Source organism: Phoca vitulina, unplaced genomic scaffold (assembly GCF_004348235.1).
Source record: "Phoca vitulina isolate PV1807 unplaced genomic scaffold, GSC_HSeal_1.0 scaffold6, whole genome shotgun sequence".
In the NCBI taxonomy this organism is placed as follows: domain Eukaryota; kingdom Metazoa; phylum Chordata; class Mammalia; order Carnivora; family Phocidae; genus Phoca; species Phoca vitulina.
Genome location: NW_022589709.1, coordinates 45,788,988 through 45,816,331, shown reverse-complemented (window position 1 = coordinate 45,816,331; position 27,344 = coordinate 45,788,988). Strand labels below are relative to the sequence as shown.

The following is a 27,344-nucleotide window of genomic DNA, read 5'->3' as shown; positions in this document are numbered from 1 at the left end:
GGGATATCCATTTCACTAAAAAAAAAAAAGCAACCTTAGAGGACACTGATGTGATTTGTGCTGTGCTGTCCTTTAAACGTATCATTTCTGAAGAGGAAACAATGTAATTGCCCAGTAACAGGCTATAGGTTAAATAAATTGTTGTATTCTATAGTGGGATACTTCCTAATTATTCAAAAATGGTAAAATTGCAAAAATCTATAATATGTGTAAAGATATTCATGTTAAATGGGGAGGCTATAAAATAGCGTGTACTATTTTTTATCCCATTTTGTAGAAATAAATTATATTTTATCTTTACATCAAATATCTTTACATCAGTCATTAATGGTGGTTATTTCGGACTGGTAAGATTACTGGAAACCTTTCTTTCTTTTTGTGTATTTGCATTTCCTAAATTTTCTTTAAAGATTTAAATTTTGTAGCGAGAAAAAACATTTTTAATCATTTCTAGGTATGAGACTAAAGGTGCTATGGAATTTTGTCTCCCATATGATTCTGAAGGGCTTCATTGTGCCATCTCTCAAGCACAGGGCTTGTCATTCAGACGTCACCAGCCTCGTAGAAGAATAAACAGTGTAAAATAGAAGCATCTCTTGTCCAGTGAGTCATACTGTGCTAGGGTGGTTAGAGGTGAGGGGCAGCTACATTGGCATATTACCTTGGATCATAATGAGTAAAAACTTATGAAGAGCACAGAGTAAGGGAAAATGACAAGCAGTTAAAAGCCTAGAAGTAATTTTCTTCCTGTTTTTTCTCCTTTTCTTTTTTTCAGGTTGATGTGGATATTTCCCTGAGCCTGGTGTAGCCAGTGGGTGAGTTGATTCTTGCTGATATTCATAGATAAGGTTAATCTCAGGATTAGGGAGAGGGAGGAGTAACAAGCACATGTCTACTGAAGTGACCACTCTTGTTAACACACAGTGTTTCCTGTAACTCTTCAAAAAGACTGAAGTGAGCCCTCACATAATTTCTGGCAAGGTGAAGACCTGGGTACATTTCACAAAGTAGAACTTCCAACCACAGTGGGATTTCCAGGAACGTGCCTCAAACAAACAAACAAACAAACAAACAAAAAAACCACAAGTGAATTATCATTCTCTAAAAGCTCTTTGTCCACATTTAAGCAACTACTGAGAAAAACAAGTAGGGGGTCAGTGCAGAACGACTTCACTATACTATAAATACAGGACAGTCATTGGTTTTCAGAGCAACACATCTTTCGGACATCTTCTAACCCAAACCCTTGGGAAATGAGACTTGCCCCGAAGTTCTGGATCTATCACTCTCCCACCACGTACCCCTTAGGTAAATGGAAAACAACAGTACTCACTTTCTTAGGCTGGAGTTCTATTCCTCATTCATATATTTTTCATAAGGCCTTTTGGCATCTGTGCCATAACTGCGAGTATATACATACTTCAGTGGAAGGAAGAAATGGGAGTAGGAAGTGTACCATGACCCATACCTACATCATGTGGACAGAAATACTAACTGGGATGTATTGTGTGATATTGTCCCCTTTAAAAGGAAATTAGACATAAGAATTGAGTATGTTTCAGTCTTAAATCTCAACAACTTTCTTTTCTGAGAGCCAATTTCTCTACATTTCCATGACTAATTAAAAGATGACAAATCTGGATGGAGCAGGAAAAGTCCCTATGGAATAGAGAGTGTCAATATGCTTAAGTAGAAGGGAAACTTCTGGAAGAATTAGTGATACATGACTCAGGTTCTTTCAAGTCTGCTGACCAGACCGGCACCAGCTCACTAGTACCTTCTAATGACCACTTATTTCCTTGTAACTCCATCGGGTGTGATATTCAGAGTGTCCAAGATCATCGATCATTTTGCTGGACTTCTTCACAGCCCTTCTGCTTCCTGGCTGAGTTATTTATGTAACATTATTCCACATGGGAAAGCCCAGCTGTTAAAGTTTTAGAATCAGGAATAAGAACACATTTTTATTAGATCTTTCATCTTGTCTACAGTATGTTTTTCTTGGTTTAAATAATGATAACAGCATGCTAGCACCTCCACCATAACTCATTGGCCTGTACATGCCTTTGGAGGGGAGAGCTGCCCATTGTACTTCTGGGGTTCCAAAATGGGGCAGATAGCAAACTGAATATGAAATCAATGTGTGGGATTGTATGATCACCTGGTGGGTTTGAATTCATATGCCTGGGTAAGTACTGCAGAGGTAAAAACGCTAGAACTAAGTTACATATTGGTGGGAGCAAGATGGGAATATGAGAGAAAAAGAGTTTAGGGAATTAGAAAGTTTTGATCATAGAAGAAAAGTACTATTTAGAAATAGGGAAACCCAGAAAGAGGAGGAGGAGGAGGAGGTTTAGAAGGGAAGATGAAGACCTTTGTCATATGCAGTTGGAGTTGCTGGGGAGAGATCCAGGTAAAAGGGTCTTAGAGGGCATGATGACCTTGTGATGTGTCAACTTGGTTAGGCTAACCTACATTTCCTAGAATTCCCTTCCCTGTAAGGTTCCGGTGAGAATGGGCCACAGGAGAGTCTTGTATGAAATTCGGAGGGCAGAGGTAAAGCAGTGGCCCTCTTATTAGCTCATACATGTTGTCACAGATATGCTGATGAACTTGTTGATGAGGGGACAGCTGGGCCTACTACTGTTCTTACCTTTTCCTTCAGCTTCTCTGACTCCTGTGCCATGTGTATTTTTAGCTGTGGTCACTGGCTTCTTTCTGCAGGATATCCACAGCACCAAGATAGCGCAACAGTTGACATGGATTTTTAGCCCATTCTGCAGCTTCTAGCCCTCCCTTCTTGACTATCTGCCCTGTGGATTTCAGCTCCAATATAGCAAATACATTAGCCTTACAGAGACTACTATAACTGCTCCGGTTGTAGAAGGTCAGATCCTCTGCATGAGCTGGCCGGCCTTTTCTGTGGTTCAAAGAACTGCATGGTTTTTGGTCTGTTTACACCATTCTTGGTCTTAGTAATATTCCTCATGCCAGTTTCCTATCAATTTCTCCACCACATCAATCCTCAAGTCCTTTCCGATTGACTCCATGGACTGGCCTTCTCTGACCACTCCATCTAAATCATCCTTTGTTTTCTCCAAGGTCCTTACTAGAGATTGTGTTTGCTTATGTAATTTCTTGGTTAGTCGGTCTTCACGACAACCTAGGTTCCACGACGGCAGATATATTTGTCTTGTTCCACATTGTACACCCTGAACCTAGCACTGTAGCTGGCACACAGCCAGTTCTCAAAGGATTCTTCCAGAAATGGAAAGGGAGAGATGGAGGACTCTACTTGGTGGGGTAGGAATGTCAAAGGGATTAGTTTTCCATTCCTTGAGGGGCACATGTATTATTCCGAGTTCTACCCCTATTTCTGTTCTTCATGGGAAGTCAGACTAATTGCCTAGGGATTCAGAAGACATCTCAGCAGTTCCCTATATCCAATTTCTAAGTGTTAACAGATTCAATTACACTTCTTTGAAAAGATGCTTGTGATGGTTAATACTTAAAAACAACTAATATTGGAGTTGCCAGTGGTTTGAATGCAATTTTACTTTGTGGGTTTAGAATTATGTCACTATATGTTATTTTGGCCTTGATTCACTTAGAGCTAAGAATGTGACCCATTAACAGAGATCTGAATGAGGTTTAGAGTTCTTATAAAACTCAATTTTCAGAAAACCCATCCAACTTTATTACCCTATATTTTGTGTTCTACAGCTCTCTTAATTTCATACTGCAAACTTCTTAAACATATTTTACAAGTCGAAGTACTCTCATCATTTTCCAAGATTTAATAAAGTTTCCATTTGTGAATAACACACTAGTTAAAAAGGAAGCAAAGAGTTTACTTATTAAATAAAATCAAAAGGAAAATGCTATCTTCTGTTTTTTTAGGAGCCCTAATGAAATGTTATTGAGTATTCTATCTTTATAACTTTCAATTTCCAATGTCAAATCTTCTTGTGTTACCCTGAGCCTGTAGGTCACTTTTCTTTAACATTTCAATACTGGAAATATTCCTTCTTCAATGCCGGCCCTCTTGAAATCCTTCATGCCTTAACGGTTCCTTACTTTTTTTTTTTCTTACTTTTTAAATAGTATCTTTGCACATCATTTTTCCAACATTTGGCCTAGACATAATACTTGATCAAAAATGTTGAAATGACTCATAAATTACACGTTTTGGCAATTTGGCTACACACCCTCAGTCACTACACATTTGCTCCTAGGTTACTTCCCTTACCAAATAAAGCTCAAACAGTAGTAGTGTCTGGTATTTTGCAGTTCTTGCGTGTTCTTGTCTTCCACGTGGTGTGTGTGAAGTGATTTACCATTATTTCCAATCTGTTACGGTTAGGGATATTAATACAAACCCTCTGAATTGAAAACAAAAATTCAATGGTCTCAAGCAAAGCCATTTTTAGTTGTTTTGACCTGAGTTAGGAATCAGAAATTTAGTGATTTTTCTCTCTAAAGTCTCAGATCAACTGGTAGTTATGATGGAGCAGTGAGGGAGGTTTACAATATACATTGAAGGAAATAACTAAGATACTGTTTTTCTATTCATACCTGAAAATGTTTTTTGAGTTCAAAGTTCAACTAAAAAAGTAGTTCCAATTCATTTGGTTAAGTAAATCCTTTCTAGTTACAGGTGTAACAAAAGTTTATCTGTGTCAGTTCAGTGCTGGAAAGATAACAGTAGAAAGACCATGCTGTGCAAAGCAACGTACATAATATATATAGACTTTGTCATATTTCTTAATAAATGGCATAAACTGTCTGAATAACTGATGGACACTGCTCACATATTCTGCATTGAATGTTTGGGTATCTCAAGGCTCTTAGTGGAGGACAAGGTTAAAGTAACTGTCAACAATTAATACTGTCACTTTCATTCAGAATCCAATTTCTACTGTATCTGGGGGTGTGTGAATCAATGACTTCCTGTCTAAAGCAAGTCATTTAGGTTCTTGAAGGTTCCTTCAGAGAAACGGCAATAGAACAGCTTTAAGATGCAAAACAACATAAATTCCCCCGACAGAATCTTGACCAGCCATGAATTAAAATGCAGGTAAAATGAACAGAAACACTTCTCTTTTCCCATCTTACTCAAAAGGTGCCAATTTCAATTTTTTAACCTCTTAAGAAACTGTTCTTACTCATTTGACAGTAAGACAAAATTGGGAGGCTCTTGAGAGTTCGTTCTGATTTTTATTACACACCACAGACATGTTCACTAACCAGAGTAGGATGATTCTGTTCTCTTAAAATCACAGGAAATAGATTTCCACCTTCCCCCTTTTTTGATGTCGGAGGTGCATTTCAGATTATTTTGGGATTAGTTTAGGGCAAAGTAAAAGAAATCATGGAAGGCAGTATATAAATGACATAATTCTGTACCTCTGAAACAAATAATGCAATATATGTTAAGAAAGAAAAAAAGAAGAAGAAGAATGTAGCAGGAGGGGAAGAATGAAGGGGGGGAAATCGCAGGGGGAGAAGAACCATGAGAGACAATGGACTCTGAAAAACAAACTGAGGGTTCTAGAGGGGAGGGGGGTGGGGGGATGGGTTAGCCTGGTGATGGGTATTGAGGAGGGCACGTTCTGCATGGAGCACTGGGTGTTATGCACAAACAATGAATCATAGAACACTATATCTAAAACTAATGATGTAATGTATGGGGATTAACATAACAATAAAAAAAATTTTAAAAAAAATGACATAATTACGAAGCTATTTTTGGAAGCCAGTGGTAACTTGCTGATTGAGACTAACAAGGCTATCGCATTCACAACGCTATTACTCAGTTACTTCTATTTTGAACATCTACTGTTTACTGAACACCAAATAAAGTTCAAAGTGGTCCCTAAGAATCTTCAATTCCTTTCAGCCTCCTGTGATCCAGCACCTTCCCAAAGCTTTTGAAGAGAGTACAAGTCCTTGCTTACTAGAAATCTTTCCTGTGCACCTGGGAAACGTAGACAGTGCAACCACCTCCACTTCTTGTGCAGATGTGTGCTCTGAGAATCATGGCTGCTTTTTAGGCATTGACGGAGTATGAGCTGAAAATACTTGACCTGACTAATGTTACCTTGGCTTTATATACTACACAGGGGAGTCTCTGGAGAGTATACTATTGTATTCCTGGTCCAAATTAAGGTTGGCATGGATATACTTAACCTTGTTTACACATACACCAAAGGTGTTTTTTTTTTTTTTTTTCCAGGCAGGAGGGAACATTGTATTCAACTTCAATTTTGAGGTAGGTAATAGTGAGAAAAAATACAAGACCCTCTAGGATCTAACCTCTGTCCACCTTTATAGGCTTATTGTCTTAATACTCCCTAAGTGGCACAACAAGCTAGGTGCTTATGGTTCATAACATGCACATGGCTCTTAAATTCAGCTTAAGCACTGCTTCTCTGGCAGGAAATTCTTACCTCTAAGTTGTCACCCTTATTTTCTTCCAGAATCCTGGCATTATTTCAATAATAAACGCTATCACATTGCACTTTGTATAAATAATTTCATCTCTCTCATCTACTGCACTGTGCACTACTAGAGGACAGAAATTATGTACTTGTTTTTCTGTCTTCAGTGATAAGGTACTGTATACTCCATAAATGCTTCTTGAAAGAAGGGTCAAATGTATAAATTCTATATACAAATGCTAGGTCTTTCCCACAAAACTAGGCAGAGACCTGTTCATTTTTCACTCTGTCCACCTGGAGAAGTCACTTCATTCTGACCTCTTCTATTGATGTGCATATTACTAAGATGCAGAAATCCGTTACAGATGACCTATTTCTATTATCCCCAGTGTGAAGAGGCTGTTTTGAACTTGAACATGGAAAGTGCCTGGCACAGGGGCACAGGCATTTACAAGACACTGGACTTGAGTCCAAATTTTTTTAAGCTACGGAGGGAATTCAGCAGACTAAGTGGCCTTTTAATTGACCATTTTTTAAGACTGCCCAGAAGGAAGACTGGCTCCTGCCATGGACAAAGCTGAGGCCATTCAGGAACCAAGTATCAGCACAGAACAATTTCCAGGAGAGATGGAATCAAAAAATTCTGGAGCCAGGAAAGAGGTAAGGGAGAGTATCCAAACCTTGGAAGCTGTGGACCTCCGTGCCCACCATCCACCCCTTCCGGCCCTGCAGTAAGACTATGTGACAGAGGTAGTCTATCTGGTGCTAAATTGATCCTTAATCCTCTTCTGCATCCTACCACCCCACCAAGACCACAACAGGAATATCTGAATATTCTGTGGGCCTAAAACTACCTACGCTGCCCTTTGGGGTAGAGAACAGGATTCAGTGGTAGCTCTTTGAAAAAAGTACATTAAAGAAAATGTTAATTGCTTTTCTTCATAGAATCCTCTGTCTTTCCTCTATCTCCCAAAGAGCTTGTGTTTCAAAAGGTCACAGTGTCTGGGGTCAGAAATAAGCTGCCTCCCACTCTGTTGAGCATCTACACACAGCAAGATTTTTTGTATGTTACCACAAACTTTTCAAAGAAATTATTTCTTCCTCCACTTTCCACCTACCTTCTCCAAAATGCCAAAATTAAAGAAATGCCCTAGAACTGATTATCTAGAATATTCTTCCCTTTATTCATATTAGATTTGTGTTAGCATATAAAAAATTAGTTGACATAGCTTTTGGAAAGTCTAGTTGGCAACAGAGTGGGACAACAGATGGCCACTCTGAAGCCAGACCCAGAAAGGTGACTTACTCTGCATGTATATGCTGATAAGAGTCCTATTTTTAGGATACCCTGAAAATTCTTGACCTGACGCAAAGCCCAAGAGACAGTTGAGAGTAGGCACAATGATCATAACCTGATTCCCTGCCTAAAGCAAAATATACAACTTTTAGCAAGTGAGATATGCCAAAAATAGAAAATAATTATATTGATAGCCTACAGAAGCTTTTATCTTTTTAAGAGGCAATGCTTAACAAGCTTTTCTTACATGTTTCCTAGAATTCTTTTCAAGTACTTTAAAGTGCTCTTTAAAAATAGATGGCTTTTAGTTCCCAACTTTATGTCTACAGAAAGAGCTACTGGCAGACTCATTTTCAAATAACTCTAAATATTTTCTTAAAAAAAGAAAAGGAATTAATAGCTGAGGACAGTATCTAATTAGTACTACCTACGATGGGCAATTTTTAGCTAAGATGTTTAAGTTCCTCTTAGCTTTGAAATTCTAACAGAATTTCAGTTGAAACTTAAGAAATGATAACTAAACTTAAAATAACTGCTCTACTGCAAAATTTTTAAGTCACATTCCAAATGTTTCGCTTGCTTTGATGGAAACCGTTGAAGCTCTCTTTGTTTCAAAACTCAAAGATACTTATGACAAGGTAAATGGATAAGCAGATTTGAAAACTGTTACCATCACCTACTGAGTTATGCAGATTCTAGTTCAAGTTGACACAAAAAGTAAACTAGATTTAAAGTGCTGTATTTAAAAACAAACAAAATGCAGTTTGTGTTTTGGGGCAATTAAAATAAGTGGAGACCTGACACTAAAAAGAATAAAAGAATGAAAAACACAAATAGGATAATCATTCTGTAATTAATTGTTCTATTTTGCTACTTTCACTCTAAGAATGCAGTCTTATTTAGAGAATGACAGCTGGTCAAATTTATGCTTAAGATATTTATTCATACTTATCCAGAGTTTTCAGAGGCTACTATGCCAGTCAGCTATTCTAAACTCTTTTATGCTAAGTGTGAACATCTTCCCGGTACTACTCGTAAGTCTGATCTCATTTATCTTCTTCCTTAAGAACTGCATAGGCTTGTTATAAAAGGCTGAAACACCTGGGATACACTAGAGAGTTTGCTTCGAGGTACTCTGTTAATGCTCTGGTGTGACCAGAGGAAAAAGCAAGCATTATTAAATATGAATGCAATCCTTACCAACACAAATGGAATCTTTTTTTTTTCCCAATAAAAAAGCTAGTCCAGAAAAATGTCTCATTCTATAAGGATTTATCATTCCCGAATCACAGTGAAAGAAACTTGGGTCATTTACCAATTTTGGTTTCTATTATGCGCCTTAGAGATACCTCACTAAAAACTGGTATCTGACATAACAGAATAACATTTGCAGAATGTAATATTGTAGTGACAGTACTGAGGTTGATTGTTACAGACATATTAAACTCTTTGAGTATTAAATGGTTACATCCTATTTATATAGAACATTGGTCCAATAATAAAAATAGAGAACAGCAGCTGGAAATTTATCTCATTCAATGTTCAGAGATAAAAGGGTTAACCATTCATTCCATTATTTTCTGTAAATAAGTCCTTTTTTCATACTGAAATCTGATAGCAATTAAATTCTGATATTCTTCCAAGCTACTGTATGAAGAGGATGCTGAAGGCCATCACTATACAGCATACTGCAACGTAAGGACTCTTCCGTTCACCTGTTGAAAAAAGGGGAAGATATTCATGTTGATTAACTGAGTTTAAGTTAACATGGATATGATAAGGTTATTACTTACTACGGGAGAGGGGTACATAAGGCTCAAGATAAAGTTCTTACCTAGGAGGCCCATACATTTGGGGGGATGGGCCAAACAAGAACTAGATGCAGCATAAAAGCAAGTACAATATAGAATGAGTTAAATCATGCTGATTTATTTCTAAGACCACCTCCTTTCCATGTGTTTAGAAAACCCTTAATGCACCAATTCCTGTGCCACTGCACAAACCCAGATATTGAAAAATACAACATAGAATGTAGGACACAGATCCAAGACAAATGATCTCAAATAATTCAATTAAGGGCAAAAAATATTGCTTCTTTTCCTGTAAAAAAGGGAAATTTCTACCTATAAAAAGAAATTCAACATACAATTTTTAGCTATAACTTTTTTCCTCAGTGGTAGCAATTCATGACACTTAAATGGGGAAAAATAAGCATTCATGGATGAACATAAACAGAGAGCGATCAGTAAAACTTCACTTGAAAAATGGGCATAAGCTACAAACCAAGAAAGAGACTCTTAACTATAGGGAACAAACTGATGGTTACCAGAGGGGAGGTGGGGGGGGGGATGGGTGAAACAGATGATGGGGATTAAGGGGTACACTTGTCCTGATGAGCACCACCTGATATATGGAAGTGTTGAATCACTATATTATACATCTGAAACTAGTATTACACTGTATATTAACTAGAATCTCTAAAGAAAGACTTCATGATTACTCTTGGGTTAGAAGTGTAGAACTTAAAACAACCACTTATTTATATGTCAATTTTCACATGTGTTTAATAAGTGTTTTTATTTGGAGACTTTCCTTTGCATGAAGTAGAATGGAGTTGGCTTGTGAAACTGTATAGAGACCCTGTAATTGTGAGTTATCCCAAACTCATCTCGTTCTTTCCTGCTTTTCATTTACTGAAGGGCTGTACAAAGCACCAGGCATTTATGCTGCTGGGGGGATGCATAAGAAAGGAAGAAGGAAGAAGAGGGAGTGATGTGCTACTTCTAGAAATAATCATAGACCTATACCTGGTGTCCTGTAGTAGAGACTGTTTTTGTGTTTTTCTATGATGTTTAATATCAGCTCTCTTCCAGTAACTAAGTTTCTTCAGCAAGGAACTATTTTATTTGGCAAGTTTAATTACCTCTGGAAAATGTCAATCTTGACCATCCTCATCAACTAAAATCCTCAAGGTCGTTTTTATTTTCAGAGCTTCCTCGAAGAGCTCACAAGGTCATATTGCTATTAATTTTACCTTTGTGTCTGCTCAATGACAATATTCACAAAAGATATTATACACATACAAGTAAAAGAAACATTTGTTGTTTGTCTGAAAGTGTTTTTCTATCCATAGACATTGGGCTGCGTTCTAGCTAAAGGAAAATTTAAAATGTGAGACAAAAGCATTTTCACAATGCCACTATCTCAACTGGAAAAAAACAATTTTTAAACTAAAAAATAATTTGGGTCATCATTTTTAACCAATGTTAATTTTCTGGGCAACAACCCAAGTTATCAAGCCAAACCAAACCATTCAGACATAATTTTCAGGTGGATTTCATAAGCAAGCCAGTCACTCTAATTAGGGCTAGATACTCTAATTGTCAATATTGTCTTATTAAACACCTAAAAAAAGAAATTAATATTGCCCTAAATTTTCCATCTGCTGGAAATTAAGTTTTGAGAAAGTTCTTCTCTTCCTCATCTTCCAACTCAGAATGCTATAATTTACATATGGGTTTCATTTTCCTGTTTTTAATTTTCTTAAAAGAGATTGCCATGTGGTAGAACTAAACATCTTTAGTTGAACTTGGGTAAGAATGTTACTTCTTGTCTGGTCTTAGGTCTGTTTAAGTGAATGTGAAACAGTTGCTGTAACGTGATGTGTAACATGATAAGATGATTTGGCTGGGCCTTTTCCTATTAAAATTGCATCCTTTCTTGGTGGATATATTCTGTGTCAAGATAAGAGAGGAGCATATGGCTGAGAAAGCAGCATATCAGCATCAACATTTTCTGAGCCATTTTGCCAAAATGAAAAGCTAATGCTTTCACATAATTGGCATGAACGAATACTTTAATTGAACCATTTAACCTATGGCATTCGTACAGTCAAGAGAAAAAAATGAAAATAACTGACCAAGCAAAAAGAAAGGCACAGTTTATAATTAGACAAAAAACCAGATGATACTACAGGAAATCATTGAGAGAGCTACAGACTAGATGCCTTAAACTTTCAGCTATACTTTTAAGTGACAATTGTGAAAACGGTCACCTGGGTTGGCTACTGAATGAAGCTGTACATACTTCTCTAATTTATTACACAAAATGGATTTAAAATACCTTAACATTTAATTTAAAATCCCTTAATTAAAATCTTTTATTTATGAATTAGCAACTTCATAATATTAAGGTGAAAGCTCTACCTCCTAACTCCAGACTTTTTATATTTTTACCAATGAATATTCAGTATTACTCTGATCCAGAGAATTTCACTGTATTAGAATGGTCTTGTTCTTCCATTATGTTCTCTCTTTGAAGTTTTCTTGAGGTACTCTTCGCACTCTGTTCCTTGACAATATTATTTCATTTTCTGGGTGACTTGGCTTTGAAACAAGCAGTTTGGTTTACATGTATTTACATTTACTACTAGCTATCAGAATTGGCCATCAAGGGTGCTCTTCTGTCTCTTTATCTCTCCCTTCTTGGTTATTTTTAAAGTGATTAAGATTTCTACTGTTATTTCAGGCTTTGCAGCTGTTCAGCATGACTGGATGTCAGATAGGTCTGTACCACAAATCTCTATAAATCTAGGTTGGGCCCTCTCAACTTTGGCACTACTGACATTTTGGGCTCATTCTACGTAAGGGGCTGCTCTGTGCATTGTAGGATGTTTAGCAACATCCATGAGTTATACTCAGTATATGTCCCCCCACTCTAGTTGTGACTGACAAAAATGTCTCCAGACACAGTTAAATGTCCTGATTGATAACCACTTATCTAGGGTTTACCTATCTAAAGTCAGTGATTGTCTCTATAAAAGAAAGATTCACATGTCTATCACCCTATGAGATAATAAAGTATGACAAAGAACACAGGTTAACATGTTAAAAGCACTATGAATTCTCAAGAAGATGTCTGTTTCAATGGTCAATACATTAGATTGAGGGCCCCAAAAGTACTCTGAAACTATTTATAGTACACTGTCATTTTCTATAGCAAGACACCTGAAAGGCCAACAAATCTTATAATCTCATTGTAACAGATTTTAAAAGGAGTTCTATATAATTTGGTATGACGCTGACAACTTCCACTGTTAACGGGTCTTGCCTATCACCAAAAGCTCAAGGGAAGAAAACCTGCTCCTTCACACTTATTTATGTTAGTGGCTAACAACATATTTCTAAAGTATGTTTTATTTAGAAAAACTTCTAAATGTTATAAAATCTTAGTTTGTAGTAGTTTTTAATCTTTAATCAATTTTGTTTCCTGTTATGAACCATCTTCTAAATTTTCCATTATCTATGATAAATGAATCCAAAAGAAAACAATACTCTAGATAGAAAGCAGCTTATCTAAGGGACATGACTCCTGAACTCCCCCTTCCTATTTAAAGTGATTCATTGGGGTGGGTAATTCAGGCTGTTGTCAGACTGGTTAACTAGACTGACCATCAAATGCAGCAACATTTTCCTCTTATTATGAAAGTCTCATAACTTTATAAAAGAAAAAAAACAGTTACATACAAATTAAATACTGGAAGAGTACTAAAATCTAACTTTTTTTGGAGGGGGTCATGTAAATAATTCCAAAGAGGAGAAATATTCATTTTGTTCCATCCAAGTGGAACAATCACAAATGCTCTGTAATTGTTTTTTTTGGAACTAGCTATGTTAAAAAGGGTATAACCTATTATTTGAGAATACTGGCGAATTACATCAGTAAAGTACATTTTAATTCATTCACTTGCCAATCATTTGAGAGTCTGCCATGAACTGGGCACTGTGCTAAGTGTTATATACATACAGGGATGGTATAAGAGTATATTATTATTTAAACATAAACACACAATGACACTACTAATTTTATTATGAAAAGTTAGAAGATAATCATATTTAACTTTAATCAATTAGAACAAAACTCAGCTATGATCACAAATTTGATAGGTGAAACAGTTAATGCTTTCCAAAAGCAACAAATAACATTCTAACATTCTTGGACTTAGCATAGGGGAATAAAATGAGTATGTTTAAGATGGTTGCTTAGCAAGCCTTTCATTAGATGGGAAAGTTATCCTTAGTTATAAAAATAGTACACATTATACAGAGTAGCATGTTCTATACTATAAGCATGTGTGCATAAAACTGTACACATTTGTCTGAAATCTCAACACTAGGGAATGCATAGAATTTGATATCTGAATTAGATTTTTCTTGTAGTTTCCATCTTCCTGCTAATTAAGTATTATGAGGTATCTACCACATCTAGTTTTAAATAGCATAAGGAAAGAGTTTGGGGAATTCTACAAACTTCTAGAAGTGCACAAAATTGGGAAGCCTGGAGTTTTAAAACTGACATTTGACTTGTGTGAATATGCCATAAGTAAACTGCCCAACAATTTACAGCTGAAGATGTGGAGATTATAATAGACACTTACCAATTCTGGCGCACTTCCAAAATATACCCAACAATCTGCATAGAATAAAAAAGGAAAAAGTAGCTATTGATTATTGGGAAAGGTAAATCATTTTCTCAGTATCCTAGAGAGCATTCATTACCAATTGGCATTTTTACCTTCTGGTACTTCAAAACTGAAATTTATTTGATATTGAGCCACCATTTATGTAGGAAAGTAGGACACACTTGCTTACCAAATGTTAGTGTATATGAACTGTTACAAACTGGAATACATGTGGTATCCTAGGGTAAACTAATATGTGCAGCAAAAGTGTGCACAGGGCTTTTTATTGTAGAATTAATTCAGTCAACTTCAAGTGCTTTACTCTCAAAAGTAGAAAATACATATGCCATTTTATATAAACATTAATTTTGAGAAAATGGTAAATGAACACAGTTGGTTCGGGTGTTTTTGACATGAAAAAATAAAACTCTCATACTAAAGAAATTACTTTTTACAGAATGTAGTTCTATCTTTAAATGATTTATAACCATGAACTCCAATGATAGCATTTACATAACTATGTCAACTCAATAAGGAAGGATATAAAAAAGATATGTGCTTAGAGTACACTGTGTATGAGTTAACTAAATATGGCATTTAAAACACATACATTCTGGAAATAAGAATTAGAATGAAGATGTTCATCGCAATTCTATGAATGAATATACTATGAATTAAATACAAATTATATGCATATTTCACTTATTCAGCATGTATAAAAAGTACGAGCTTTAGAAGAAAATCAACTGAGTCATTCAATGAATAGAGATAGCTAAAAGATATAAAAACATTGTAGACAACTATTTTGTTGCTCTGACAAAAGAAGAGAATTATAAATGGTGTTATACAAGGCTCAAATCAAGATAAATTAGCAGTACTTAGCGGTACTTATTGCGTAGGTTAGGACTGGTGTAACAAAATTGAAATACGTAAATTCCAGGGAAATTTATGTCATGCTTTTTTTTTTTTGCCCTAAGAGATGGCTGGCTGATGAATAATTATATATGCGTGGTTAAGACTGAAAGAAATTACTGTTCAATTAAGTTCTATATATATTCCTCCTCTGAAGTATAACTTCCTGACCTCAAAGCAAAAAGTCTCTTAGTTCAGATGACATGAAATGGGCAAAGATACAAGTTTATTTTGAAGGATGGACATTCTGACAGGTGCAACAATTTTACTATAGGAATAAAAGGACAAAAATCAAATATACTCTTGAAAATAATGTAGGATAACATAAAGGCCAGATTGTGCCTAAGTTTAATCCTACTTAATTGGTTGCATAACTGTGAGCAAGTTATTTTCTCTTTAATAGCACTCACCTTCATAGGCTTGTTATAAGGATTAAATGTGTTATTACACAGAAATTCTTCAGAATAGTAACTAACATGTGCTGTGTTCAGTAATACATAGGTTAAAGGCACATGTGACAGTAACTTCAGATATCACTTAAAATTGGCTTACACGTCATCAAAAAATGGAAGACAATTGGTTAGTCATCTGCAATGCCATATATAAATGTTAGGCCCCATTTTATTTTCACTTGTATATAAGAAATATTTTATTTTCTCTGGGAGAAATTCTTAACAGGCTATTGTCCTTTTCTGTTACAATATATGTTTTTATGAGACTCATTAAACTGCCCTTTCGTTATAGTGAATACCCACAAGAAATGGGCAAAGACTTTTTAAAAAGTCTTTTAATGGTTGACTGTATCAGTATATGGTTCAAAATATAGAAATAGGCATGCTATTTCTTTGGTATTACATGTAGGAGAAATATACTACTACTCAACCTCTACTGTAAGGTTGGCAGCCCTGAGAACTCCTTTTTTTAATGTAGCATGTAATGGATGTATTCCTGCTCCCCAAAGAATGAGGAGCAGACTTTTCCACATGCAACCTACTTTCTTCACAACAGCAACAGACAAGCATAAATATTCTATTCTACTATGTGATTGTTTTTATAATGAAATAAACAGTTAAATATCTTATTAGGTAGATGTTATGTATTATATTACAATACCAAGCAACACATCAATGAGGATGTTTACTGGTTTCCACCATATGCTTTAAGTCAATAGTCAGGGGTTGCAGAAAAAGGGAAGGAAGAAATAAAACAATGTGGTTGGGTGGAAAGGCTTCACGCACAGCTAAGCAACAAGTAAGATTATACAACTTCAACAAAGGGACAATGTACTATATAATTTCAAAAAATGGACAAAGTGAGTGAAGACTAAGTGCAAGAGGACTTCAGAGAAAAAAACGTGGTGAAAAGTCAATGTTTACAAAGGAAGAGGGGCATTGTCATAAAAACTGATGGACAAATAACATCAGTAGGTTAAATAAAATCCCTCAGGCTAATAGCAACAGATGATCAGTTTATTAGAACAGGATTAGGGATTTTTAATATTCAAACTCGTTAAAGGTTCTATTTATTCCTTTATACATGTTTGAACAACCCTAGGAAATAAAAAAGAAGAAATGGTAACAAAAGCCAAATAATTTAGATGACAGAATGTCTGAATAAATGCTAATTATGTCCTCAAAGACAGCATGGAGGTGAAGAAAAGAGAAGCAGAAATTATTATTCTCATAGCTGACTATCACCTTGCCTCTTGTAGATTTTTATTAGTGGAAAAACAGAATTTGATGTTGCAGGATCCTTATTTGGCCCAATATAGGTGCTGGAGATAATTATTCCTATGTGCAGTGTTCTTTCATTCTTTTATTTCTTAAAATGATTAAGAGGTATAGGCTTTTAAGAAAGGATTAAGATAATTTTTCATAGAAACTAATAAATATGCAAGACGAAGAAAATTTACATAGCTTCCACCACATAGTCTGTTTTTTTATATACTTTTCCTTTTGGTTGAATTCAACATGTATTTTTGTGTTATGAAGATGGCACTTTAAAATTTTAATTCTGTGTGGTATCATACTGAGCTCAAAGTTTTTCAGGGTGTGAACATGTAATATAAGAGATGTGTCAAGCCCAAGACTTAATTTTTATTACTGCTTTATGTAAGCTAAATAAATTTCTCCAAAGATACTTGCTTTCTGATACTAATAGGGAGCCCATATGATTAAAGCAGTCTTGGACTGGAGAGGAAAATGTCTACATTATATTTTTATGGACACAGTTCTTGCAAACTGTTTTATGCTTCAAAAACATGACAACCAACTTTTGTTTTTTTTTTTAATAACCAACTTTACTAATTATTGCATAAAAAATTAAGGCCAAACACTATCTTTGAAAGTGTTAAACTGTATTTCTAATCCCAGAAAAAAACCTGTCGTATCTTTTTAAGTATACTTTTTATTGACACATGTCCAGTCCCTTCTGATATTTATCTTTTTATTTATTAAGATTCTGTGCATACAAAGTTTTCAGATTTAAAAATAGAGGGAGAATGTAAAAAGTTATTACAAAACTAAATTACATATAGGAATTAGATTATTTAATGACTTTTATGGTAATTTACCTTCAATGTCTATAGGACCTAATTTGGGTGATTAGATATCATTAGTAACATACCCAGTTTTATTTTTGTCCAGGAGGCTGGGTGCCAAGGATCGGATATAAGCACAGGTACATATAAGCAGCAAGATTACAGTCAACAGACTCTGAAAATTGAAAATGGCAGACTAAAAAGAGAAAAAGAAAAATTAATATCACAAGAAAAACAGCATAGGTAAAAACTGCTAGACAATTCTATATTAAGAATCGTACTTTTGTTCTTCTCGAAGACAAACAGAATGGCATGTCTGAGAACACTTAAAACCCCAAATCATAAGGTATTCCAAGAGTGTACTTTCCTCTCCATTCTTTGGGCTAAGGAATGCAGAAGATGCAACAAAAATTCTAAATTCGAGAACTTGAAAACACTACCAAAAATGTCATCAATCTAAAATATCTCACCAAAACTGAATCAATATGTAATTAATACAGATGTTCTAGGAGCCCAGACTACTAGGTAGGACATAAAGTTTACAGGCTCTGAGCGCAGCTGGCCGTATGACTTCAGCTGAACCATTAACCTCAGTCTCTCTTTCACATCCGTAAAACTGGGTGGAGAATGGGGATATAGACTAAATGTTGGCTAAGGTTTCTTTCAATTCTGAAATTCTGTTAGGATAAGAATGCTTCACATTTAAGCAATCATGTTGCATGCACTGACTAATACTAAGCTATTAGGTTTTGGTGAAGAAAAACCACTTGCTCTTTCACTGCTCATTCTTAAAAGTTATTCAAAAAATTTAACATCAGAATCACAGGAAATCAGTTTTCCAGTCAAAGGAAAATGGAGGTGGACTCAATCTATTCAAAATTCAGCTCAAGCATCATCTTCTCCAGGAAGTCTCCTTGAACCCATTGACCTCCCCTCTCTTTTTTTTCACACAGAACTCTCCTTTCTGTTCTCACAGGAACTGTTATACATTTTATAATACTCATCCCTGAAAGTGGATGTCTCATCAGGCTCTGAACTCCAGAATATGACTGTGTACCTACCACATAGTAGACCAATAAGTAATGGCCGAATAAATAAAACAATTTTTTGAAAGTGCAGGAATACCATTATATATATATATAACAATAATATTTCCATTACATAAGGTAGATAAAATATATCAGTCTCACACAGTAGCTAGCAATATGCTTCTTTAGTAAACTCAGAAGGACCTTCTATGGTGTCAGAAGTTAGACAAAGAGTAAGAGTTACAAAATTTTTTGAGAAAGGCAAAATTGTTACTTACAAATAGTTAAGTGCTACCTGAAAAGCCCAAAAGAATCCAGTGAAAAATGATTATACACAACAAGGGAATTGAGTAAGGTGGCTGGGTACCTAACTAAAATATTTAGATCAACAGCCTTCAGAATTACGTTACCAACTAGCGGAAAGACATAATGGAAACAAAGTTTCTATTTATAATAGCAAGTAGAACAAAAAGCTGAAATATCTAGGAATAAGCTTAACAAGAAGTGCAGCACTGGCATTAAAGAACAAAACTGACAAAACCTTTAAATGTACTAAAAAAATAAAAGTAGAATGGAGTGGTATACCATGTTCTTACATTGGAAGGCAACATCATAAAGCTAATCTATAAATTTAAAGTGAACTCAATACCAGTTATTTCTGAAATACACAACTGATTCTGAAGCTCATATGAAAAATAAATAAGCAAGAACAGCCAGGAGAATCCTAAAACAAGAACGAACCTTGTCAGAAACTGTCAATATTTTTTAACCTGTTACATACTTTTATGACAAGTATTTACAAACTATTCAAAACATTAAGAAATTATACATGGTATTTACCAATATTCTTAAAGACAAAAAAATGCTTAGGTACAATGCTAAGCAGTGGGGAAAACAGCACACAAAATTTCATAATCAGCATATCTTCAGCTATGTAAACATTTATGCGAACAAGAGGGGGGAATGCATTATCTTTGGAAGGTTTTTGGCCCAATTCTCAACTTTTCTGGATTTCTCAAATCATTTTTATGGTCTGAAAAAGATAAAATTTATTTGTAATTACTATTTTAATAGTTGTTTTGTATGCAAATCATTTCTTCATGGATATACAAAGGATAAAGTTTAGTATATCTTGGTTTCTTATTGAATTGGATTTTAATTTTACATTTGTTAAAGTCAGTCATACAAATTTTATAACTTGAAATAAACCAATAAATGAACTCTAAATTCTACATAGAAAACAGTAAGTTTTTCACAATGTTTATCTTTCAAAGATATTTTGAACATGTATGTGAATATATTAATATAGTACTTGATAACAACCTCATGAAATACAAAGCACAGATTTCTTTCCAACCAACATAACTAAACCTGTATCTAGTAACTACTCTGTCTGGACCATGAGGCTAGACACAGGATTAAAAAGGTACATAGCAGGATTCCTTCCCTCCAGGAGTCTATAGCTAACAACAATAACGGATATTCACTGAAGGCTTATTTTAGATTATTTTATTTATCCTCATATATTTGAGGTAGGTGTTACTAATACCTGTATTTTATATATGAGACAACTGAGGCATACAGCAGTTATAATCAAGTTAGAACAGGACATATATTTTAAAAATAACTAGCAATTCTTTGTAGCATGTATTGAGTGGCGACTGAACCATACTGGCAAAAAATGCTGTTTTCATAAAGAAAAATCAGGAAAAGCTTCAAGGAGAAAGCAAGGACTGAGTGAAGTCAAGAAAGGGCACAATTAGGTTGGCAAATAGAGAGCAGGCTCCAGAAGAGACAAAAGCATGGAAAACATCCTCACAGAATCAGGAATTTGCATAAGGAATAATGAGCAGGCTTATTGTATTAAGCAAAGGACTGATGTAGTAGAGTGGCTGGAAAATCAATTTGCAAAGTAGGTTTATCATGTTCCTAATGGAGTATCTAAATTTCACAATTTTGCAATGTGTACTTTTTCTTTCCCTGAAATGTCTAGTGAAAAAAAATGCTGAAATGATATGATGTCTGGGATTGGTTTCTAAATAATTCATTATGTGTGGTGGGAGGTGTGGGGTTGATGATGAAATGCCGAGGATGTGAGGCTTCATTATACTTTTCTTTCTACCTTTGTATGTTTGAATTTTTATATAATAAAAGATTTTAAGAGGCACTTAAAGACATGCCTATTATTACAGAAGTGGGGTGTGTATATATACATTTGTGTGTGAAACCATTTATAAATGAAAACCATTTACAAATGTGCAATATATGATACATACAACTTTGTTTCTGGGGTTTATAGACCCTAAAATTTAAACAAATAATCTTAGGTGGTAAAGTCTTTTAGATGTACTCAAACTCGACCAAACAAGAATGTTTCAAAGCTATAGACATTAGCCTACCATTTCTTACCCTACCTAAGTATTCCTTTTAATGCTTAGCATCTGTTGTCCGCTGATATAAAATTTTCATCTCAGTTTTAAAAGAAACAGATGTTCCTATTCTTGTAGAAAAAATAATTGGGATTTTCAATAGGAAAACGTTATTAAAAAGGAAGAAGTTAAGAAAAAAAGCAAGCATAGTCGATCACAAAATAGAGGAAAAGATGATTTTAAAAAGGTAATGGAAGTAAAATTCATTTAGTGTTTAATTTTTTTCAGATCATGACATCTTTTTCAAGGTACTCTGTGTTTCTGCACAGGCCATTTATTTTTGCCTGCTTGGTGAACTGACTTAATCTTCGGGTTTCAACTCAAGAGTCACCTCCTCTGTGAAGTCTTCCCTGTCCCCACTTGCCATACGAAGCAGTCAGGATTGTTGTGCAGGTGTGTATCAGAGATAGCACCCATCAAACTGTATTGTAATGGTCTCCTCTATTTTACTGAGGTTCACATCGACCCCTTGTGCCTATTAAAATAGTGCACAGAAATCACTGAAAAATGTTGAATGAACAGGAACTTGAAAACAACTGCAAATAATGAACATTTCAACAAATTCAAGAGCATACTTAAATTCCAAATTAACAATGCATGATATTAAAAAAATGTAGATTAGACTGCTGAATATTTGGCTATCTATTCAAGAGAAACCACCACACATGGCTCTGCATTGATACTTACTTGTCAATGATATTTTGGAAAATGCAGACGGAAGAAACAAATACTCCCATGTTTATGTTAAGGGCCCAGGCTGGAGGGTAAAATAAAGGCCTGAGGTAATTCCCTCTCAACATTTCAATCTCCTTATATCACCAACTGGAATTCAGAGAAAGTTCTACCAAGAAGCCAGCTTCAAAGTACTTGCATATGGGACAATGACTGTTTTTGACTCCACCTAATTTGTTAAGAGATCTACATCTTCCAGAGGTGTGGATGATCTGACCAAGTAGGCTAGCTGGCTGGCATCAAATTCCACAACCTCAGTTCTCAAATCTAAGGTTTACCTACTTTTCAGTCAGGCAGTGCCAGGGAGTTTAACAAGTTTAGCTAACTATTAAATATCAAATAATGTACACTGCAACTAAGGAGTTATAAAATACAACTCATTCCTTCTGGAGGCTCTGGGAAAAGAATCTGTTTTCTTGCCTTCTCCAGTTTCTAGAGGCTGTCTGCAATCCTTAGCTAGTGACCCCTCATCCCACTGACCTTGATACTTCTTTTGTGACTATGATCCTATTGCCTCCCTCTTAAAGGGAAACTTGTGATGAATTGATCCCCCTCCCCATGCCAAATTTCTTAATCACATATGTCGGGTCTCTTTTTTTTTAAAGATTTTATTTATTTATTTGAGAGAGAGAATGAGATAGAGAGAGCATGAGACGGGGGAGGGTCAGAGGGAGAAGCAGACTCCCCGCTGAGCAGGGAGCCCGATGTGAGACTCGATCCTGGGACTCCAGGATCATGACCTGAGCCGAAGGCAGTCGCTTAACCAACTGAGCCACCCAGGCGCCCCTATGTCGGGTCTCTTTTGCCAAGTAAGATGACATATTTACAGGGTTTTATTTTTGTTTTTAGTGGGGGAGGGCATTCTGCTATACCAATGAACACTTCCGTTTTATTAAGAGGTATCCAATAACATTCCCTAGACTCTCTGGAGCACAACCTCAAATATAATCAGAACGGTAACACTTGGGGTTGTGGAATACAGCAGCCTTGCCCTTTTGACGGTTACTCTCGCAGTTGTGTTCATTCTTCTAAAAAACTGCAATGGACATCCTAAACTGTTTTTCTCCAAAGGCCCCTTTTATTATCCCTCCACACTCCAGACCTATCTACTACTCATAGACTTTGATATGCTTCAAATAATTAGTACTATTATACTAAATTAAATTATGCAAACCAGAAAGAAATCAACTTGATGAGTCACTTTGTATAATCATTCTGAAGTAAATCACAATTTGTTAGGCCTTCTGAAATAATGAAAATAATTCAGGCTTTCATCTGGCCACCACTACAATAGATGAAATAATTTATCAGTGAATAGATGAAGATTTGTTGATGCAAAGCTTAGTGCTAAAACAAAAAACTACTTGCGATGTTAACACATCTTTTTAAAAACTCCCTATTCTCAAGTCAATCTGAAGTTAGGAATATTTATTTCAGATTCAATTTTTATTATTTTATCTATGAAGATACAATTTCTTGTTTTCAGTCACAAGTGAATGTTAAAACTATATTCATTAAGCTTGGTTATAAAGGCAAGAATTCAGCGTCAGGTTTTGTTTTTAGATGTATATATAAAAATAGTTTAAGAAACCATCCAAAACATTACGAATAGAGAGAAAACAGGGGAAAAGATCCCAGCAGTATAAAGGCACAAAGAAGCAATGAGAAAGGCAGCGGAAATATACATATTAATATGCTGAACAGTTGTCTGGAGTGCTCAGTGACTGGTTGCTAACTGTACTTAATCTACAGAAAAGACTAAGCCTACAGTCTTCATTAGTCCTGGATCACTTGAGCTCCCTACAGCTTATTTATTTATTTTTAGCATTATCAAAATAAACTGTTTAACCAATATGTGGATTAAGGGCCTTCTTTATGCGTAACACTGCATGGGAGCTTCAAATGTTGATTGCATCTTACGTGGAATTAACGGACATATTAATTCCTCAGTTTAACTGGAATTCACTTTAAAACAAGAATTGAATACCAAAGACTTAAAATTTTTAAAACTCCAAATAGTAACAATTTTACTTGTTTTAAGACTTACGGCTTTTACACAAAACTAGTCATTTATCCCTCTCAGAAGGTAAAAGGACCCAGAAATGATATTCCTGACCTAATTGTGATAAAAACTATACAGTACTGCAAAAGTGGGTCAGCATTTTATCACATACAAATCTAGGTCAGACCAGCATTTTCCAACTAGTTTCTACTTGTAAATTTATATGTACCACTCTTTTCTCTTAAAATGGAAAACATGGAAATGCAGGGATAAATGAAGCCTGTATATAAATGTGCAAACACACCCCTCCCCACTTGCCCAAGATAAGTGACCACAGGTGATTAATATTTCCATTAACACACAGAAATACTGACATTTTATTTTGGTGTTATTAGCACGTAAGTTCAACCTTTGTTGCTTACTGTAAGGCAGCACTGAAATTGTACCCCATATGCAAATTATCTTGGTTTAATTTGAAACCAAGAAACCAGGATTACTTAATGTCTTGATGTTAAAAACCTCTTAACATCAGTGGCCATTAAACATTTGCATTATTTAGGAAATAATCCAGTATATTAATTTGTCCTTGGATAAATCTGCACCTCTATATTATTAGTTTAATTTCACTTGTAAAATGAGGAGCTGGACTAAATAGCCATTCGATCTCATTGGTCCTGTTTCAAAAATGTAGACCTTTTCTATTTAACCTTTCCACTTAAAATTAAGAACTTTCATGACTATGAGAAAAAGGTACAGTTCAGAGTAGAAGCACCTCACTGCAGTGTTCTCCCCTGGCAATACAGGTGGTCATTTGCACTTATTTTCATCTCATTGTCATGGTATCTATAATGTATTTGCTGTGTTTGTGTTGCTTAGTTTCAGAGCGATTTTATAGACACCAGAGATCTAAATATAAAACAAGGGGATCAAAGGTGTTAATAGGAGAAAGTATACATAGAACCATGATAAGCAGACTTAAAAAAAATATGAAGGAATAATACTTTACATGTTGATAATTTGATAAGACAAAAGTATTCCAAAGGGCAAAGTGCAAATCCTGTTATGAAGAAAAGTGTTCTGACCATGCAATTGGAAATGACAAAGACTGATAAAAGGGAAAAACTTTTCAATATTTGGAGTTGAATGTGGTATGAAGCCTGGCTGTTCATAAGAATCACTCGAAGCTTTTGGGCGCCTGGGTGGCTCAGTCGGTTAAGTGTCTATCTTTGGCTCAGGTCATGATCCCATGGTTCTGGAATCGAGTCCCACATTGTTGGGCTCCTCCCTCTGCCCCTCCCCCCACTCATTCTCTCAATCTTTCGCTCTCTCAAATAATAAAATCTAAAAAAAAAGAATCACTTGAAGCTTTTAAAAACTATTGATGCCCAGAAATTTGGACTGAATTGGTTGGCCATCTCATTTCTCAGAGCTCTTTCCAATACACATGTTGTTTCTCTTTATCATAACAGAAAACATGTGGAATTTACTTATTTAATAATCTCCCTCAGTGGACTGTGAAGTCCTTAAAGACACTTAGCATATTTTACATGACTCTGTTTCCCCAGATGTGCAATCATTTGAGTACTAACTCTACCTGTCATTGTGAGGTAGATATTAGAAGACCTGGTCTCTACTTTAGAAACTCCAGCTAGAGAGGGAGGAAATATATGCAACAATGTATTGCTGTTTTTTTGTGGTAAGTGCTATGGCTGGAGGTACACTGGAGGTATATACATAGACTGTGGATGCCCAAATGGAGACCCAGGAGAAGAAAATAGAAGGGGTAGGGAAGGATTTTTGGGAAGAGATGGAACTTGAGATAAATCTTGAAGGATACTAAGAGGGAGAACAAGGCACTCTGAAGTTCTTAAAAGTTTAAATACTGTTAATCTTAAACACAGTATCTGTCTTGCTATTAGCTAGTTCATAAGACACTAAGATGATGAAAATGGATCTTTGACTTGTACTATGAGTAGAATAACTAAACTTCAGCATCTAGGAAGAAGTACAAGAACTAAGAGTGACAATTTCTAGGGGCACCTGGCTGGCTCAGTCATTAGAGCATGTTTCTTGTTGCAGATAGAGATTACTTAAAAAAAGAAAAAGTAACAGTCTCTATTATTTTTAAATTGAAAAAGGAATCAAATTCTCTAAGTTAAGTGATAGTTCTCTAATGACACTCTTTAAGAGCAAGTATACTCATCCGATCGTGTGGTAGGGAGGCAAAGAAGCTGGAGTACGTTCTTGGCTAAGGAAGGAATAACCTGTCAATAGACTACCATTTTCTCTGTAAGTTCTCCAGGAAAGACGCTGTGACTTATGCCCCATTTATAATCAAAGTAGTTGGGCTAAAGCAAGAAAGAATGAGTTTTCGATTAAATGTCTAAGGGTTTAGTGTTGTATGGGGTACTGCAGGAACCTCTGGAAACATAAGCTCAGTAACTTTCACCCCACAATAGCTTTTTTGGGGGTCATGTTTGCTTTTGATACTATAATCAAAGGAATGCATCCTTTCCCCAGAAATATGCTTATAAATGCAACATTTGGCCCGTGGATTTCATTAAGTTCACCCGGTGTAGAGACGGTTGGCATTTACTATAACAAAGGTAAAAGGGCTTCAGACAGCTTGGGAGATTTCAGTATTACTACTACTGTATCTGTCCTCCGGCCATGCTGGCTCTACCTTTTTTTCCTCTGCCTGAAAACGTAGGCATTTCTTTCGAAAACTTTTCATGACTCATTTTAAATTTTCCTAAGAGGCCCAAACTACCAAAGAATCTGCAATAACACAAAATCATAAATACAACCATAAAAATGTGTGGGGAAGGAAGGTCCGAGGCCAAACGCCACCGCAAGTACATTCCTAGGAGAAAAACCACTTCTCCAGAGATCGCCAATGTTTAAAATCTAGTTTGTAGAGGAGGAAGAGCCTGAAAGGTCACTAACTCAACAGACGAAAATTAAGAGGTGGAGCTTGGGGTTTCTAAAGACAACAATGAAACACCTGGGCCAGGCCCTCAGAGACATTAGAGGACGCGAAATAACAAGCGCACACTCAAGAAGCTCCGTGGCTCCAAGGGTCAATGACCATAAAGAGTCTGTATAAACGATTGGGTTAAGCCAACCAGCGCACTTCTTCGAAACAAGTCAGAAAGGTGGAGTGTGCGGGAGGCGCTGGGACCTGCGACCGCGGGGTCTCTCTTGGGCGGTGGTCCCTGGTTCTCCCTGGCTGGGCGTGCAGGGGCCACATGGTTCCCGGGCCTGAGCATCTTCCGATCCCCGGCAGAATCAAGCTAGTGACAGGGCTCCCTGGCCCGCGCACCGAGGGCCGCCGCCCAACCCTCCAGCCCTAGCTCGCGCCCACAGCCCCTTCACAAAGCCAGGCTGCGACCCCACCGCCCCAATTCTTACCATAGTGAGGCCGGCGAAGCCCCAGCCACATCACCCTTCCGGGCCCAGGGCGGAAGAGGCGTGCACGCCCCGCCTGCCCGTCTCGCTCCCTCCC

At 36.1% G+C, this 27,344-nt stretch overlaps 1 protein-coding gene and 1 non-coding gene across 2 annotated transcripts; both read right to left on the bottom strand.

Moving 5' to 3' along the window:
• Positions 1-8,659: 8,659 nt before the first annotated feature.
• TMEM167A (transmembrane protein 167A) lies at positions 8,660-27,309 on the bottom strand. The gene is made up of 4 exons (XM_032404052.1): positions 27,251-27,309; positions 17,735-17,844; positions 14,174-14,208; positions 8,660-9,452 (listed from the first exon to the last, which is right to left on the bottom strand). The coding sequence occupies exons 1-4, from the start codon at positions 27,251-27,253 to the stop codon at positions 9,382-9,384; spliced, it is 219 nt and encodes a 72-aa protein (XP_032259943.1). The 5' UTR covers positions 27,254-27,309; the 3' UTR covers positions 8,660-9,381.
• On the bottom strand, positions 15,963-16,098 carry LOC116632513. Its single transcript, XR_004299449.1, has one exon. It is a non-coding gene; the product is annotated as a small nucleolar RNA U109 (small nucleolar RNA).
• Positions 27,310-27,344: the final 35 nt, after the last annotated feature.